The sequence below is a fragment of the Cucurbita pepo genome, chromosome 20 (genome assembly GCF_057944985.1).
Source record: "Cucurbita pepo subsp. pepo isolate OVF chromosome 20, ASM5794498v1, whole genome shotgun sequence".
Lineage (NCBI taxonomy): Eukaryota > Viridiplantae > Streptophyta > Magnoliopsida > Cucurbitales > Cucurbitaceae > Cucurbita > Cucurbita pepo.
Window position 1 is genome coordinate 3339335 of NC_141817.1, and position 19411 is coordinate 3358745.

A 19411-nucleotide genomic window follows, 5' to 3' on the forward strand; every position below is an offset into this window, starting at 1 on the left:
AATTTACAAGATTTTAGGTAATATTGCTTTAGTGAGTACATGATTATCTCTTTCATTTGGGGGAACGAGCATCATAGCTTGCTCGTACCTCGAGGCAAGCATGTGATTTACAATCATTTTTCTTATGGTTGTATGGTTTTTTTGTTAGTTTGTTGACTACCGTTAATAGTCGTAGTGTGATTAGAACCTTGAAACTCTTCAATGTGACTAGTTTCCGTTACGGTAGGGGTAAAATCGTCATCTAATAAATTTATGGAGCCAAGATTGCCGAAGCAAAGTGTGTTGCTCGCGAGGACAACACCAAGGTGATGTAAAGAGTGTCGAGGTGTAGCGGCGACCATTCATAACCAGATCGAGAGTTTCATTGAACTATATCTGGGCTGTTGTGCTTGAATGTCAAGTAACTATTGTTGAGCTATATTAAAAGGTGTTATGTAGCGTGAGTGTGATAGCGATTCTATTACAAAAGGTTGAAGGTAGTCTCGAGTTTAGAGTTGATCAACATATATGTGATGTTATTTCTCTTTCCACGTGTCTTTTTAGTTGTCCTTGTGACGTACCAAGTTGACCCGTTAACCAGCAAAAGGTAGAAAGACGGTTTTTAATATTATTTTCTCTGGGTAATATAATGTATTGTTTCTGTGCATGTTACTGTATAATATTGCTTTAGCCAGCATCACGAACAATTGATTTCACTGGTAATAAATACTAAGTGGTAATTTATTATTATTATTATAATTATTTTTTTTTGTGAGAAGTATACAGAATAAATTACTTAGTTTTGAATATTTAAAAAATACATGAATGAATATAGTCATTATTATAAATACTAAGTCGTAATCGAAATTAAATATTTAATGTTAATATATATATTATATATATATATATATATTTGGGATAAGAAGTTAATTATTATATACTTATAAGGAATAAATGGCGAAGTTTTGAATATTTTAAATACTAAGCCGTAATAAAATTAAATATTTAATGTTATATATATATATATATATATATTTGTTAATTATAAAAACTAATTATTATATACTTAAATTATAAGGAATAAATTGGGAAGTTTGTGGAATAATTGTTAATTTTACGAATTTTCGAGAACCCAAAAATATTTTTAAACCTATTTTTTTTTTTTTTTTTTTTTTTTTTTTTTTTTTTTTGGATTTGTTTACCGTTGATTATAAAATAGAAAAGAAAAAAAAAAAGAAAAAAAGAAAAAAAGAAAAAAAATCCTGTTTTACTGAAATTACAGTGTAAAGTGGGGCTGCGTTTAGCGAACGCGGAGTCTGCTAGGGTTTATTAAACAGCTGGGTTGGGCTTTGGGCATTGCCATAAGCGACATTAAAGGCCTCCGTCTCGGCTGCTCATTGCGCTTTCTGAATCCGGCACCAAATCTCTGCTACCCGATACGACCACTTATTTTCTTCGCAGTATCGGCAATGCCTCCGAAAGCTTCGAAATCCAAGGAAGCTCCAGCTGAACGACCTATTCTTGGCCGGTTTTCTTCCCATCTCAAGATTGGAATTGTACGTTCTTACTTCCAGCATTTATTTCATCGTGGATTTCCAGTTATGAATTGATTGGTTGCTTGGAATTGATAAGGATGAAATTTCACTGGATTGTTCATTTATCCGGAATTTTAAACAATGAGCTACGGTTTTTGTTTTTCATTTCATTGTTTATTGTTTCGTTGGAATGTATGGTTTTGTAATCCAGGATGCGAGTGCTAGTTATGGTTTTGCTGTTCCGCTACAAGATTACGCTTCTGATTTATAGTCTTTATTTATTTATTTATTTGTTTTAAATTTACGAAGTTGATTGTCTTTTTTTCTTTGTAGACTTTATTTATTGATTTAACTTTGGTTTTGATTGGCTTAGCGTTTGTTTGGAAGTTCTGTAAAATGATCTTTTTCTACTACTGCGCTTCAAATTATGGATGGACCTGGCTTTTGATACTTTGTACAATATTTTTCTGAAGGCATAGTAATGTTGTTAAGTGTTTGTTATCCATCTCTACAATTCAATGACTGGTGTTTGTTTGAGATTTCAGGTTGGATTGCCAAATGTTGGCAAATCTACTCTTTTCAACACACTCACAAAGCTGTCCATACCTGCCGAAAATTTCCCATTTTGCACCATTGAACCTAATGAAGCCAGAGTAAATGTGCCTGATGAGCGGTTTGAATGGCTTTGCAACTTATACAAACCGAAAAGCGAGGTTTGCTTACCATTTTTTACAGCTATTATCAAAGTCCCTCGTATAGCTCAACATTTCTTTAGATATTTTTTTGTTGTTGTGTCGGCTGTTAACACTGTTTAATTGTTCCATTTTAAGTCAGAGATGGAAAGTTATTTTTTATTTGGTTATTTCTAGTAGAACTGAAAGTGTATAGAAATCCAAGTGCTAGTAATGTTCAGTTCAATACTATCTTTCCATATGCATGTTGACCTCCAAAGCAGTAAATTAAATGCACAACACCATTAATAACGTTGTGATATAAGTTTGTCACTTAATGCACTGTCCCATCGACTTCATTATTTTTGTGTTCAACCGTTTTTTTTTTTTTTTGTGAAAAAAATATTCTTCTATGATGGTTATAATTAGGATTTTCACTTGATAAGATTTTATTGTGGTGTCAAAGTTTTGACAGAAATTTATGGAACATGAAACGTAAGTGCTAAAGTACAAACCCCATCCACAGAGAGATTTGCTATAGCATGGTAAGAGGTTTGCTAGTAGCCTTAGAGGAAGGCAAAAGTGTTTGACGGTTGATGATATTAAGGTGCATCGAATGATTTGCCCCATCCACTTTCATCTCATTTCTAGCTCTATTATTGTTTTCAAACTATCCTCTTGCCCCTAAGAATGATAGATTTTTCAAAGAAGTCCGTTCAGTAATTACATCTTTTCGGTGGAAAAGACATGAAAAATACATGGGACTCATTATTGAATCTATGAAGTCAATGGACAGGGAAGAAAAGGTTGCAATATGGGCTTTTAAAGGTGTAGAAAGGGGGTTGGATAAGTTTCCTAAGCATGATGAATAACTTCCAAAGAAACCTAGAACCTCCACCCCTGCCGTTACCAACTTGCCTGCCTTGTTTATTTGTTTGACCATGTTAAATTATGATAGGGAAACATAAGATGTCTTGGCTCTCTTATCCTCCCTCTCCCCTTTTCGCTTTCGGCCCAGGAGGGGGGATTCCTGCTTTTGGAGTCCTTGTCTTTCCACAAATTTTTATTGTAGCTCTTTCTTCTAGTGCTTAACGAACTTTTCATCGATGGGTGGTTCTATTTTCTCCTCAGTTTGGAAGGTGAAAATTCTCAAGAGGTTGGAGTTCTTCATGTGTCTGGTGTTGCATGGAAGAGTTTACACCTTGGATCAGATATCGACTAGAAGATCTTTAGTGCTTGGGTTGCTTTGTTGTATCTATGCAAGAGAGTGGCATAGGAACTAGATCATTTCATGTGGAAAAACAATAGAATCTGTAGAGAGCGTGAGAGTTCTTATGACGATGTTTGGTCTCTTGATATATTCTTTGTTTCTCTTTGGAATTTTGTTTCTAGGCTCTTTTGTAATTATTCGTTTGATCTTATTTCTCTTGGCTGAAGCCCTTTCTTGTAATTTGGCTCCTTTTTGTGGGTTTTTCCTTTTTTGTATGCACGTGAATTCTTTCATTTTTTTCCTCAATGAAAGTCAACTTTTTTCACATAAAAAGTTGGATGAAGCCTTCTTGTGGGTGATCTCAGTCACAGTTACTCTTCGTGAACCAAAATTGGGTTACTGTTAATGATTTGATTTTCTTATGAAAAATGAGATGCTACTCTTCATGAAGAAACCATGTCTATCCCCATTATGGTGGTTGGACTGAAGTTAGTGGCATTCATTTGGATTTTTGAGTTTGGGATTCTTTCAAAGCTTGATGAAGCTAGAGAAGGTTATTTTGAGGTTGTTAAAAGGGCTCAAAATAAGTCCCACTTTTCAAAACCCCTAGTCAATGTTGGAGGTAGTTTTGGGTTTCTTCTTGAGATTGGGATTTCTCAACCCTCTGTTCCAGCAGTTTGAAAGGGATCTGAAAAACTTGCTTATTAGCATTTACCATACAAACAAAATACTATTTTATTTTAAAGTAGTACTATCATACTTTTGGCAATATAAATTTCAATTTTGAGTTATGTGTTGCATCATTCTGAAGTAATCTTAATGTACAGGTTTCGGCATTTCTGGAAATCCATGACATTGCTGGACTGGTTCGAGGAGCTCATGAAGGACAAGGGTTGGGCAACAGTTTCTTATCGCACATCCGTGCTGTTGACGGCATTTTCCATGTTTTACGTAAGATGTCCACATCAGCCGTGCCCTCTACTTTGAAGTTTTGTTGCTTGCTTTCAACTGATTACATTAATGATTGGTTTAACATTCTAGATGACGTTTGGAGTTTTCTTATTTGCCATTTAAAACAAATTTCTAACTAAGATTACTTTCAGAAGTTTGTCAACGTTTTAGTTTCTCTCTCTCTTTTTTTTTTTTTTTTGGGGGGGGGGGGTGTCCCTCTCTCTCTTCCCTTTAATGATTTTTTTCTTTTTTTTGTGAGTACACATGTTGGCCCATGGATTGGTTTGATTTTCATGCACCATAAGCTTTTTCTTATGTTCTGTATTTTATATCTTCTTCTTCTCCCCCCCTCTCTTTCTCTTTCCCTAGGTGCATTTGAGGATGCAGATATTATTCATGTTGACGATACCGTGGATCCTGTTAGGGATTTAGAGGTTATCAGTGAAGAACTACGTTTGAAGGTTTGCCTTATTTTTGCAATTCTGGTTTTCTTTTAAATTTCAATGTTGGATTGTAACCTTTACCGGTTGAAGATTTTGAATAATCAAAATTTTCCAATTTACTGTCAAATTGAGAATAGAAAATGTTTCGCACTCTCATGAATGAGATCTTTTAAGAAGTAAAACTAAATCTTTGGTCCTGCTTCTATTATGTGATCACCCAGTAGCATGGCTGACATTACATTTTCCACGGTATATGTTCAGTGTGCTCTAACATTAACTGGAAGATACTTGAATTACTTTATCTCCTCTAAAGCCAGTTATACAAAGTTATAGTGCCTGATATTTCACTAAATGATAAAGTTGAACTGTTCTTGTAATGTTTGCAATATATATATATATATATATATATATATATATATATATATATATATATATATATATATATATTTTAGAGGAGGGAAAGGGGAGAGGTTCAGCTTACTTTCTTTAATTTTGGACATGTAAACCTTGCAGGGTATCTTAGGTACTTTATGGCTTGGGACATTTTAGTGGAAAAAAAACCTCTTCCACTCATTTTTACTTGTTATTGTCATTATTTTCCACCCCTGATAGCACTTCTGAAATTGTTTTATTCATTTAAAATTTTATGTCCCACCTAGGATATTGAATTTATGAAAAATAAAATTGAGGATCTTGAGAAGAGCATGAAGAGAAGCAATGACAAGCAGTTGAAGATTGAACTCGAGTGCTGCCTAAAGGTGTGGTTTTCATATTTGGAATTCTGTTTTTGTTGTGATGTGCTTTTTCTTTATGTACTTTTCTAGTCTGATGTACTTTTTTGTACTCTTTACTATAACCAAGTCACTTATTGAAGGTTAATTGACCTTGATGAACAAAAACAGTAATATTAATGCTTAATGAACTAAATTGATGATATAATTACATTTTCAGGTCAAGGCATCGCTTGAGGAAGGTAAAGATGTTCGTTTGGGTGATTGGAAAGCTGCTGATGTTGAGATTCTCAATACTTTTCAGTTGCTCACGGCCAAGCCTGTTGTTTATTTGGTAAGCCTTATCATGTTAACAAGTATCTCTGCTGTTATATTATATTTGTTGGTTCTTTGTTGTCTATATATTGTTTACTTGTTGAACATATCATTTTCAATTCTTTCTATCTGTTGTATTGATTCAAGTATGGACGGCTTTCTCCAAATTTTGTGTCTTAGTTTTTATTTATTTATTTATTTATTATTATTATTATTTTTTATGATGTCTTTTAGTCTTTATTATTCAAGTAAATATCCAAAATTTTAAAGTATATGTTTTGTGGAAGTAGATCACTGTTTTTCTTTTAAAATGTTGATCAACTATCACTCTTAGCAACATTCAAACTCAAAAGACTAACCATTCCAGGGTCATTGAAAGGCTGGATGCTGTGGAGGAGGAAAGAGGCCTTAGCCAAGATGAAAAAGAAACCTTTAGGTCTCTTGCCAAGTTGTTAGAGGGAAGCCTTTGGTTTAGGCCTCCTCCAAGATCACTCAATCCTCGTAAAATAAAGCGGGTTGTTAAAGCGAAGCCCTTAGGCTTCCTCCCAAGGTCTATCAACTATTTTTTTAGGGTGGGTTTAGATTATAGCCAATTTTCATTCTTCTCTTTGGCTGCCAGTTTGCTATGAATTTTCTAGTTACTTTTAGGTCTGAACATTTTCAATCAGAGTTTTTTTTTAAAGTTTGTTTTGTCTTGTGTGGTTCATTTTGTTGGGTTATATTTTTTGTATGCCATTTGTTTTCCTTCATCTTTCTCATTAAAATTGTGGTTTTAATTTTTTTTAAAGAAACAAAAGTAGCCTATAAGTGGTTTGAAAGGTCAGCTTCACAGTGTGGTTTCTAAGTAAGTAATCGTTTGTAGGAGAGGATGCAAGTTTAACTGGCTTGAGGGGGTGAGAGTTAAGGTCCTTTCATAGATTTGCTTCATTCAGACAGCAAATCTTCTGTGATAGAATGGTAATGCAAGGAGTTTATTGATTTCTTGCCACCATTTTCTTCAGGGACCCAGATCTGGGGTGGTCCCTTGAAATCTGATTTGGTGCCTTTCTGTGCAAAAGAGCTTAGAGCTTGTAAGACCTTTTCAAGCAAATGGAGTCTTGAAAGCTTTAAGGCACACAACTTCAGCGCCGAGTTCTTTAAAAACAAAAAGCACTTTCAAGTTTGATTTTCTAGAGATGTTTCATGATTCTTTTTCAGACTGGGTTTGACATACTAAAGCTAGTAAGACTGACTTGATTCCCAAGTGGTCTAATTCTTCTGAAGTCTCAGATTTCACATTCATAACCTAATGATTGGCATTTACAATGTCTTTGCTGAAGGATTAGCAGCTATACAGGGGTGATTCTTCCTCCTACTGTCTCTTTTTTGATCAAGCCTTTTACTGTCTGTTTTGTTCAATCAATTGCTAATAGACAAATTATTGATTCTATATTTGTAACTAATGACATGGTGGATGATTGGAAATGCACGAGAAGAAAAGGAGTAATTTTAATTGGATCTTAAGAATTCTAGGATAAATTTGATTTTGGAAGAATGCTTGAGGCCAAAGTTTTCGTTGCTTGTTAGACGAGGGGATGATCGAGTGTATCAAATGCTTACTCTAGTATTATCAATGGCTGGTTGATACGCTTGGACTTAATCATCCACTTCCTCCAAGTGGCAATGGCCGGTAGATATCATGCATCTCCACTTGTTTATCAAATCCTTACGAGCCAATAGATTTAGCTAAGTCACCTTATTTTTACCAAATATTTCTCTCTGTTTTCTTTATTATCATTATTATTTTGTTTTGGGGAATTAAAAGCCATATTATTATTATCAATGGCTGGTAGATGACAATGCCTTCTATCAATTATTTATTCGGTTGTCCACCTTTTTTTGAGATTAGATTTCTTAGATTGACTTTGAAGTTGTTTCTAAGATACTGCAATATTTCTTTAAAGAGGAACAGATACTTTAAGACGTGGATTGATCAGACAACCCAAATAGAATATGAAATTGATGAGCAGATCATAGAAATTCCATAAAATAAAACCTATCCCTTCAAACCCAACTGCATGATACAAGACATAAAGTCTTCTCTGCCAGATCAAATTTTATTGTTGTCACGAGGTTGAACCTTCTAAACCAATAATATTGGATGAGATCACTACTACAATGCAATTAGATAGTTGCTCGATTTTTTACGTTTGAAGTCAATTAAGGACCTGTGAAAATAATTGTTTTCTTCTGATTGAATATTCAGTAGTTGTCCACAGCATAACTTATTGATAAACTTGTGCACGATCTGTTTTCTACTTCTCTAATTTCTCCTTTTTTTTTTTTTAATTGACCTGAATGATATTTCTATTGTGCTCTACTTCTATAATTTCTCATAATTTTTTTTTTTATTTGACCTGAATGATGTTTCTATTGTGCTCATATTTTTTCATTTTATAGGTTAACATGACAGAGAGAGATTACCAAAGAAAAAAGAATAAATTTCTCCCCAAGATTCATGCCTGGTTCGTAATCTATATTTCGCTTTATATCCTTTCTCATTTCCTACTATCAGCCTCGTTGTGTGTCTTTGTTTTTGTGCATGAAAATATTTGGACTGTTACATAAACTTATCGTAGAAAAAATTATCTTTTTGGTTCTCGAGATTTGAGTAACAGGTCTATTTAGTACTTCAGTTTCGAAAGCTCAAACTTTCATCCCTAAGGTTTAGGAAATAGTTTATTTTAGTCATTTGAGTGATAGTCAACTTAACAAAAGAGTGACATGACATATTTTATAATAAAATAAGTGGCTTGACTATTTAAAAGAAAAGAAAAGAAAAGAAAAAACTCTCTTTCACTCTCGCTCCTCCCCACTTCCCTTCTCTCACCTCCATTGCCCCCTCCCCTTTAGCTCTCTCATCTTCCTCGAGCACGTTCAATAATGGTGAAACCCATGACATCGCCTTCACATATCCTTTTGTCCTGCACCATTTTTTCTCTCTTCTAGTTCTCTCTTGCTTCGAGGCATGAATGAAAACAACTCTCTTTTTCACTCTCGCTCCTCCCCACTTCCCCCTCCCCTTTAACTCTCTCATCTCCAGCGAGCATGTTCAATAATGGTGAAACCCATGACGTCGCCCTCACATATCCTTTTGTCCTGCCCCATTTTCTCTCTCTCTTCTAGTTCTCTTTTGCTTCGAGGCATGAATGGAAACAACTCTCTCTTTCACTCTCGCTCCTCCCCACTTCCCCGCTCCCCCTCCATCGCCCCCTCCCCTTTAACTCTCTCATCTCCAGCGAGCATGTTCAATAATGGTGAAACCCATGACGTCGCCTTCACATATCCTTTTGTTCTGCACCATTTTCCCTCTCTTTTAGTTCTCTCTCTCGCTTCGAGGCATGAATGGAAATCATTGTTACGATCATCATCCTAGTTAAGCAAACACATTAGGTACATTGCTAAACGAGGCCTTGATTAAAGTGATCGTCCTATTGAAAATGGCGATAAGAAAACCCATATAAGCATCAGACGCCCCACCTCCAAAAAAAATGTGGAAATGTGGGTAGAGGGGAAAAGAAAAGGAAGGTCCAGACGGAAATTGGAAAACAGAGCAATTAGCTAAACCCAAGTGGAGAAGAGAGATGGGTAAGTGAAACAGGGGAAGATTGAAGCATTGAAGAAACAAAGAAGAAGAAGAAAATGATGAGATCCATGTGGAGCTTCTGACATTGAAGGGTCATTTCTCAACAAAAAAAAACCATGAGGGCTGGAAGAGAGGGACAAACGTGAGAGGGAGAGGGTTGGAAGAGAGGGACAAACGTGAGAGGGAGAGGGTTGGAAGAGAAGGAAAATGGTGAAGGAGAAAGGGATTGTGAATATTTTATTACAGAATACGTTGTGTCATTATTCTGCTAAGTTGCTATGGGTCATAGGACTAAAATGAACTATCTCCTAAACTTCATGGATGAAAGGGTAAGATTATAGCCAAACTTCATAATCCAAAAACAAGATTTTTCCCTTTAATTTATAGAGGGAATTTGCTTGATTTTCTGCGTTAATCTGCACATTGTGCGCACAAGATATTTCCTGATAATTGGCAACAAAATTAGAAAAATATTGTTCTAGGTCTAGTTTTAACATGCTCAATGTTATATTTTGTTGATTGTGCAGTTTCAAGCTTGCTATTCTATCAGCGGGATTTCTTATCCAATCAGTTTTCCGTCTATTATATGATTATCGTTTTATTTCTCCTTCCAATAAAACACTTTTATACGTGCTGTGTCTTGTGTTCACTTGCTCAATATTATGCTTATCATTTTTTTTTTTTTTTTTTTTTTTTTTTTGTATTCTATAACTAGAAGTTCTTTTTCCTTTTCTATTTAAAGATTTACTTTTTTGAATTAACTATCCATCATCCAATACATTTTCTATTTATTTATTAAAAAAAAAAAAACAAAACAAAACATGTGCTATTTATGGATTGGATCGTATACGAAAGCAATCTTGGTTTATGTTCATGTACATTTGATTGCTTCTCTCTTCTCTCCTCCCATGATGATGCTATTTGCAATTAAATTTTAACGCTCTTCAAGTTCAACTGGAATTTGCTTGTTACAAATAATCAAGCAAACCTTTCCTAATAACAGGGTGCAGGAACACGGTGGTGAAACAATTATTCCTTTCAGTGGTGTGTTAGAAAGAAATCTTGCGGATATGTCGTCCCCAGATGAAGTAGAAAAGTATTGTGAAGAGAACAAGGTTCAAAGGTGAGTTTCCAGTCTTGGCTTTTTGTAGTACTAAGGACTTGAGGGGTTAAAATAAAAGAGAAAGGAGTTGCAAGAAATAAAATAATTTAATTCTATAGTTACAAGCATGGCATTGATCTTAATATTTTATAAACGTATATTCAATAATTATTAAATGTTATGTAATGAATTATTGAATTACAAATAATAATACTCGGTCCCAAATGCCTTGTTTTTTTTTTTTTTCTTTTTTTCAAGGAACAAGATGAGCTATCAACTTTCTTGTTTCTAGAAAAAAAAAAAAAAAAAAAAAAACCTCCAAGTTGTAAGCTAGCGTAGATATGGCCTTTAAATTACAGGATATAGCTGATTCCCTAATAAAAGCATAAAAACATAGATATCTTGTTTGATGGATGAAGTACACAAATTCAATCGTGTACTTGATTGGCATGCATGGAAAAGTACTACTGGTTCTAGTTCATGCTGCAGTGAATGTTTATTTTCAAACAAACCCATCTACTCTAGTTAAATTGCTTTTCCACATACATATTATGTTGGCATGTAATGTGAAGATCCATGCCAACAAGAATGTAATTGAGGAAGGAGAAAGAAAAGCCTACCCAACCATATGACTAAACAGTGTTACTTTCACAACAATTTTGAAGCTTCAGAATATATAGTAATAATTTGATACATAAAATGGTTAACTTTGTTACAGTGGCCTTCCAAAGATCATAAAGACTGGTTTCTCGGCGATCAATCTCATATACTTCTTCACTGCTGGTCCTGATGAGGTAAAATGCGTATCATAATTGTTTGCATGTATATGTGCACTTTATTCTTTTACATATCAATAGTTGTTCTAATATCACGTATATTTTAACCGTTTCTTGCCTTTGATGTCTGTTAAATTGTTTTCTGAGGATTGGTAGTTAGTATGATATTAGAGCCATAGGAGTAAACGCTAAAGAAGCCTGCCTTCTCTCTGCTGAAGATGATAGTATTTTAGTTATCCAAATTATTGAAATTATTTATTTTTGATCTTGTACAGGGTTAAATTCATACTTCGGTAAGCTTTCCTCATTAGGTCTACATCTGTATCTTTAATCATTTCTTATTTTTAACTTTGATTTTCACTACCCCCTATCAGATAGGGAAGTTTTGGTAGAGGTGCATCTTTGCTTGGGTAGTGGAGATATTCGTTTCTGGACGCCCAATTTCTCTAATGAATTATCTTGTCGTTCTTACCTCCTCCTCTTGGGTGCCCATTGAAACACATAGAAACCGTATATTTTCCTTGTTATGGAAGATATAAGTCTCTTTGCTTGTCTGGCTTTACATGGGACTGTTAACCCTGTGGACCGCGTTTAAAACACATCTTCTTTTTGCTTGCTTTGGCTGTAGTAGTGTATTCTTTGCAGGGAGGCACCTGAGGATTGAGATGCAAGTTGGCACTCTCGATTAAGACTCCTTTTCGGGACATTTGGTGTGTGCATGATTGATAATATGATTGTCATCTAATGGTGGAGGAGGTCTTAATCTATCTACCTTATGAAATTAGGGTTGTATCCTTTGGCTGGCTGTTTTTTTCTTTCTATCTATTTTATGCAGCCGCTAGAGAGAAATGAGTGAATTTTTAGAGGGGTTGAGAGTTCATTGGAAGAGGTGTGGTCCCTTGCCAAGTTTAATGCCTCTCTTATCTACTTCAAAAAAATTCTGTAGTTGTCCTCTTGGTCTTATTATTTTAGATTGGAGACATTTTTTTTTTAATCTTGTTAGGTGTTTAGGTGCTGTTTTGGGCTTCCGCTTTTTGGGTTTTATTTTTGTATGCCCCAATTTGCATCCTTTCATTTATTCTTAATGAAAGTACATTACATAGTCTGTTTTAGGGATTGGCAACTTACCCATTCAGTGACTTTGGTACTGGATGTTCCAAAAATAGGGTACTATCGGGTCGGGTGAATTCAATAATAGATGCCCGTTGGCATTCCAGCCTTCCTTCCTTCTCCTTTCAACCTACCCGAAAGAGAATCCAGTGTTTCTTGGTCGTGAGTATCTGAATAGGACGAACTGCCCCATGATTTACTTCGGAACAAAACAATGCATGATTACTATAAAATAATAATATTAACTCTGGTCAAGTAGAGGGATGGTAGTATTTATTTTATGATGTATGGTCTTTATTTTATGATGTAGTTCTCTCCCACACCTTTCAAATGGGTTTCCAAGTTTATAACTAGGACTAACTAATTCTTAGGGATGAAAACTATATAGATTCTGTCAGTTTTGGAAATTTATGGGATGGTAGTAATGAGTTATGATATATAGTATTTATTTTATGATGTACTCTCCCACGCCTTTCAAATGAGTTTCCAAAGTCATAACTAGGACTAGCTAAATCTTAGTAATGAAAACTATAGATTCTCAGTTTTGGAAATGTATTTACTGAAATGATTGGTTCTTTACATAGAATGAAATAGACAACCAAACCAAAAATTTTGAAAGATCTAATTGAATTAACCCCAATTTGTTCAGTTCGGCTAACACTGGATGAGTTCTATGTTTCTGTACTTGTTTTCACATCACACCTTTTCCTTTTAAATAGTTTTCTCGGCGTCCAAATTGTAATCACTATTCAGAAACTTCAATCGAATTTGACTATTTTTTTTCTTCTATTTAATTTTGTCGAAATACTAATTTAACCATAACTCATTTTCCAGAACTTAAAACTAAGAACTATACCTATTCAGTTTTGATTTAGATTTAGCACTTCCCAAGTTACTCCCCATTAATGGTCGTATTTACTATTTATTAAATTTCTTCAATATATTCAATGTAGAATACCTTCAGTTTGTTTCCTTTGATTTTTGCAAATGTCTAAAATTGTGATTGTTTGCTGTCTAAGTCTCCTATTTATTGCTGTAGTAACTGTTGGCTTGATCCAATGATGAATATATGTTTACCTTTGCAGGTGAAATGCTGGCAAATTAGACGACAGACAAAGGCTCCTCAAGCTGCAGGAACAATTCATACTGATTTTGAAAAAGGGTTCATTTGTGCTGAGGTTATTCTGAACCTTTCATAAATTTATATTTAAACAATTTTAGTTGCAGTCCGTCAGTAAACAGAGCCCTCATGTTTAGGCCGAGTGATCGTTAGATCGATTAGGCCTTTTGACCTTTTTCATGCTTATGTTGGCTTTTGATATTTTATTATTATCATTTTTTTAGAATCTTGAAATTTTCGTAGGATGTTATCCTAATTTTTATGTTGGTTTTAGGTTATGAAATTTGAGGATCTCAAGGAACATGGCAGCGAGACGGCAGTCAAGGTATATATATTCAATCTTGATTCTTGCTATATTAGAATTTGGATTTAAGAAAAGCGTTAATTTTAAACCAGTTTCTGATAAATGAGAATATTATAAAAATATAATTAATCATCGACAAATTATTTCCATATTTAACCAACCTACAAGATGCATCATGATCATTTTTATACATATTTATCTTCTTTATTTTGAGTTTAAAATATGGTGGGTGATTCAAACTTCTAATCTCTTGATCGGGGTTCATTTGCATGGAAATTGTATTAGGACTCCGTCTCTGATCTAATTCAAACTTTTGATCTCTTGATCGGAGTTCATTTGCATGGAAATTGTATTAGGACTCCGTCTCTGATCTAATTCAAACTTTTGATCTCTTGATCGGAGTTCATTTGCATGGAAATTGTATTAGGACTCCTGTCTCTGATCTAATTCAAACTTTTGATCTCTTGATCGAAGTTCATCTGCATGGAAATTGTATTAGGACTCCGTCTTTGATCTAATTCAAACTTTTGATCTCTTGATCGGAGTTCACCTGCATGGAAATTGTATTAGGACTCCGTCTCTGATCTAATTCAAACTTTTGATCTCTTGATCGGAGTTCATTTGCATGGAAATTGTATTAGGACTCCGTCTCTGATCTAAATAAGTTCCAATCCTACCTATCGGCCCGACACGACATATCCCTTGTTATTTTATTTGGAGCAGGGGGGACTAAAACTCTTTTACCTCTCATCCTTCTTTTACAGGCTGCTGGAAAATACAAACAAGAGGGAAAGACTTACGTGGTCCAAGATGGAGACATTATATTCTTCAAATTCAATGTTTCCGGAGGTGGCAAAAAATGAGTCTCATATAACGTAATATCGATCCTCTGTACTCTCTTTTATTTATTAGATTTCTCGAGTCCCCTGTTTCTTTTTTTGGTTATGTTAATGTCTTACTGAAATCAACCCTGAATTTTGGACTTAGTAGCCTGTTTGAGCGTTGCTATAAAGAAATTCCTCTGTTTCCAAGTTAAATTTATAGAAACCTTGCGTGATATTTACTGTTCTTCACATTTCTCCTCAGATCAACATTGCAGTATATAAACAAAACTGTATGTCATCTTTTCATCTCTTGATTTTTCTTCTCCTAATCTTCTTTTCCCCCTTTCCCGTTTTATTAAAATGATATGTTTAGAACAAGAAGTTTGATGTTGGCAGATTCCGAGTTCGTTGTTTGAATTGATTCGAGTCGATAAAATACAGTGGCTTGATGAATGTCGTCGCCACCCATGCAATATTCTTGGCTTAAATAGTCAAGGAATGAAAAGGAAGATAATTTAAATTAAACTGCCTTGAAACTTATACTTCCAAGTTTTTTACATGTCTCGGTGGTTTGGGCGTTGCGTTCGGGTGGGTGTGGGTGCTTTGGGTACGTTTTTTTGAATCTACAGGTAGATGTTTTTGTTAGTAATACCTCTATTCTTTTTTCTATTAACTTTTGTTTATCAAGCTGTCGTAAGCTTTCAATAAGATTATTGTTCGAGATAAATTCATGGTGTACTAGAAAAAATGATTCTAATTAGTACATACTTCTGTTCTTCAATATTCTTATAAAGGTGGATCACTCTCATTTTCTTATTATTACTTTTTTTCATGGAAGACCGTGTTAGATCTATGGGAGCAAAGCTTCTTACTCGTTGCCCCTTCTGATATATCCCTTTTGGAATTCCAAAGTTGTAAACTATTTGTCTCAATTGTTTATTTAGAACTATGAACATGAAATCCATTAATCAATCAATTTGCTATATAATAAATCAACCTTTCCTCCATAATCTTTATTTTTGTATATTTTGAATTAGCATATAAAATTTTAATTATTTCGTGACACCCACCACCCCTACAAAACAAACACTAAAGGTTGACCAGTGCTTTGTTTAGCTGATTTTTAATTCTACATTACTTCCTCCCTCAGTTACAATTTCATTTCAAGTTCTTTTTTTTTTTTTTTTTTTTTTTTTTTTTTTTTTTTTTTTTTTTTTTTTTTTTTTTTTAATACTAATCATTCAATATTGGTGGAAATTAGCTCATTGCTGAAAGCAAGAGCAAGAAGTCAACGACAAGGTCACAGCGAGATCCCAACGAAACATTCGAGGGGAAGCCCGAAAGGGAAAGTCTAGAGAGAGCAATTAAAGTGTGAAAACCTCTCTCTAGTAGACACGTTTTGAAAATTTTGAGGGGAAGCTCGGAAGTGAAAGTCTAGAGAGAACAATTAAGGTGTGGAAACCTCTCCCTAACAGACACGTTTTAAAAACTTTGAGGAGAAGCCCGGAAGGGAAAGTCTGGAGAGAACAATTAAGGTGTGGAAACCTCTCCCTATCAGACACATTTTAAAATTTTTGAGAAGAAGTCCGGAAGGAAAAGTCTAGAGAGTACAATATCTACTAGTGCCCAAAAGAAAAAGGCTAAGAGAGAACAATATCAGTTAGCGGTAGCCTGAGCTGTTAATGAATAAAAAAGTTCCAACAAATTTTGGGGAGAGAGAAAGACAGAGAAGAAGATTTATATATATATATTACAATTATGATGCGAAGGGAAAAAAAATGAACAAATTATTAGGTTCCTTGATATCATGCTGCAACGTGAGATGCAGTTCTCTAAACCGTGTATGAACTTTGAAACTACAAACAAAACAAATTAAGCATAGCCATTGCAATGCTCTAGTGCCTTGCACGTCAAACCGTGTTAAGTTCTTCACTCAAATCTGCTCTCTCTCTCTCTATATATATTGTTCTACAAAATCCCCACCTTCCCATCTCACCAAAAGCGTTTTATCCCTACAAGAACTCTAGGAAATAGCAGCAGCAACAGCAGCAACAACATGTCTCTCCTCAGACCTTATGGTAAGGTCGATGAATCCGATCAAATGAGGCTCGACGCTAGCCGACGGACTCGGAAGAGGGTCATTGTCATTGTCTTGTCCTCTGTTGTTCTTGTTGGTGTTGTTGTTGCTGTCGTGTTCGGGACTAGAAATAGTTCCAAGAACGACGAGAGTGACAATCACAATGAGGCTCTTTCAACTTCGATAAAAGCAGTTTGTGATGAGACTTTGTATCCCGATACATGTAAGAATGCTTTTGGTTCTCTAGCTAACTCGAGCCATCTCGACCCTGGTCAAATAGCCAAGTTTTCGGTTCAACTCGCGCTCGGTGAACTGTCGCGTGTGGCTGATTACCTTTTGGAGCATGCCATTACCAATTCAACTGATAATAAGACCATATTAGCTTTGAGAAGTTGTCATGAACTTTTGGAGTTGGCAATAGATCATCTAAATGACTCATTATCATCTAGTGAGATTACAGTGCTGAAAGCTGTGGATGATTTGAAAACATGGCTAAGTTCAGCAGCTACTTACCAGCAAACTTGCATCGACGGGCTCGAGGAAGTCGATCTCGCTTTGACGAATGTCATTGCAAATTACTTGAAGAACTCTACTGAAATGACCAGCAATGGCCTTGCCATTGTGTCCTTCTTTTCGAAGCTAACGGATTCTTTCAGTCTACGACGATTGATGAGTTATGACGATCGACATAGCAATGGAGATTGGGCGCGCCCGATACTCCGGAAGCTAGCTCAAAAAGATCTCCGGAAACAGGCCGACATCGTCGTAGCGAAAGACAAATCGGGGAAGTACAAAACAATCACTGAAGCTCTCAACGCTGTTCCTGATAAGAGCAAGAAGAGAACTGTGATCTATGTGAAGAAGGGAGTTTACAAGGAGAATGTTGAAGTTGTGAAGAACAAATGGAATGTAGTGATGATTGGCGATGGAATGACTTTAACCACTGTAACTGGCAGGCTCAACTTCATAGATGGGACGCCAACATTTTCTACTGCAACATTTGGTAACATTATCTAAGCTTACGAACGTCCCACATTGGCTAATTTAGGGAATGATCATGAGTTTATAAGTAAGGAATACATCTTCATTAGTACGAGGTCTTTTGGGGAAGCCCAAAGTAAAGCCACGAGAGCTTATGCTTAAAGTGGACAATATCGTACCATTGTGGAGGGTCGTGATTCCTAACATGGTATCAGAGCTATGCCCTGAACTTAGCTATGTCAATAGAATCCTCAAATGTCGAACAAAGAATCGTGAGGCTCGAAGGTGTAGTTAAAAGTGACTAATGTGTCGAACAAAGGGTGTACTTTGTTCGAGGACTCCAGAAAAGGAGTCGAGCCTTGATTAAGGGGAGATTGTTCGATGGGTACATAGACTTTAGGGGAGGCTCTATAGTATACTTTGTTCAAGGGGAGCATTGGTGTGAGGGAAGCCTAAAGTAAAGCTAGAGCTTAGGCTCAAAGTGGACAATATCATACTAGTGTGGAGAGTCGTGATTCCTAGCAAGCTTAGAATCTAACAATGTTTTGTGTTTTTTTTGTGCAGCTGCAAAGGGAAAAGGCTTCATTGCCATAGACATGGGATTTGAGAACACGGCTGGACCGAGCAAACACCAAGCGGTTGCTCTGATGTCGACGTCGGACCAATCGATCTTCTACCGCTGCCAAATGAATGCATACCAAGACACTCTCTATGCACACTCGAACCGTCAATTCTACCGTGACTGCAAAGTTTACGGCACGGTCGATTTCATCTTTGGAAACTCAGCAGTAGTCCTACAAAACTGCAAAATTGCACCAAAGTTGCCTCTTTTAGGCCAAAAGAACACAATCACTGCTCAAGGCCGGTTTGATCCTAATCAACACACTGGCATTTCAATACAACACTCTTCAATCCAACCGTTCGAAAACTTGAAAACTACCGAAACTTACCTCGGTCGTCCATGGAAGAACTACTCGACGACCGTGTTTATGCAGAACGATTTCGGGAGGTTGATTCACCCAACTGGCTGGCTGCCATGGGTTGGAACATCAGCACCAGACACCATTTTCTATGCTGAGTTTCAAAACAAAGGCCCTGGTTCTTCCACAGCCAACAGAGTGAAATGGAAAGGTTTGAAGAATATTGACACCAAAACTGCCAAGAAATTCACTGTTTCCTCTTTCATTCATGGTAAAGATTGGATCTCAAAGGCTCAAGTCCCCTTCAATGCCACCCTCTGAGTTTCATTTTCATTTCATGGACTTCCACTCAATGCTTTTGTCTTCAAATTCTGTTGTTTCATATTGTTTACTTCTTTTTAACCATTTGATTGATTGGTATTGTGATAAGAACATATACTGAGAAAGTTCTGTCCACTTTTTGGGCTTGAATTCGACACTTTTAATGTTTATGAGGTCTTTTAAGTTGCATTCAAACTGTAATTCTCTTATCAGCTCCCTTCAAAATATCAAAACCATGAAAACAATTGTCTTGATGTAGTGGCTTTCTTTCCGACTTCATCCGCGACACCCGGGTTGACCCGCAACGTTAAAACTCACATTCGAGTGGTGCTAAATGTCATGGTCATGCTCGTCTAGGGCGTTTTGCCACGCTAAACCTTTTATTTGATTTCTGCTTGTATGACTGTTCGATGAAA

At 35.7% G+C, this 19411-nt stretch overlaps 2 protein-coding genes across 2 annotated transcripts; both read left to right on the forward strand.

Moving 5' to 3' along the window:
- Positions 1 to 1299: 1299 nt before the first annotated feature.
- Positions 1300 to 14941, forward strand: LOC111783155 (GTP binding protein). The gene is made up of 12 exons (XM_023664055.2): positions 1300 to 1535; positions 2060 to 2227; positions 4223 to 4346; positions 4716 to 4807; positions 5449 to 5547; positions 5741 to 5854; positions 8275 to 8339; positions 10464 to 10583; positions 11281 to 11356; positions 13534 to 13626; positions 13843 to 13893; positions 14637 to 14941. The coding sequence occupies exons 1-12, from the start codon at positions 1449 to 1451 to the stop codon at positions 14733 to 14735; spliced, it is 1188 nt and encodes a 395-aa protein (XP_023519823.1). The 5' UTR covers positions 1300 to 1448; the 3' UTR covers positions 14736 to 14941.
- On the forward strand, positions 14868 to 19159 carry LOC111783477 (putative pectinesterase/pectinesterase inhibitor 24). The gene is made up of 3 exons (XM_023664408.2): positions 14868 to 14986; positions 15093 to 17776; positions 18319 to 19159. The coding sequence occupies exons 2-3, from the start codon at positions 16753 to 16755 to the stop codon at positions 18993 to 18995; spliced, it is 1701 nt and encodes a 566-aa protein (XP_023520176.1). The 5' UTR covers positions 14868 to 14986; positions 15093 to 16752; the 3' UTR covers positions 18996 to 19159.
- The last annotated feature ends 252 nt before the right edge of the window (positions 19160 to 19411 follow it).

Coding starts and splice junctions, on each gene's coding strand:
- LOC111783477 (XM_023664408.2), top strand. CDS start 16,753: ATGTCTCTCCTCAGACCTTATGGTAAGGTCGATGAATCCGATCAAATG. Junction 17,777..18,318: donor ATTTTCTACTGCAACATTTG/GTAACATTATCT, acceptor TTTTTTGTGCAG/CTGCAAAGGGAAAAGGCTTC.
- LOC111783155 (XM_023664055.2), top strand. CDS start 1,449: ATGCCTCCGAAAGCTTCGAAATCCAAGGAAGCTCCAGCTGAACGACCT. Junction 1,536..2,059: donor CCCATCTCAAGATTGGAATT/GTACGTTCTTAC, acceptor TTGAGATTTCAG/GTTGGATTGCCAAATGTTGG. Junction 5,855..8,274: donor CCAAGCCTGTTGTTTATTTG/GTAAGCCTTATC, acceptor TTCATTTTATAG/GTTAACATGACAGAGAGAGA.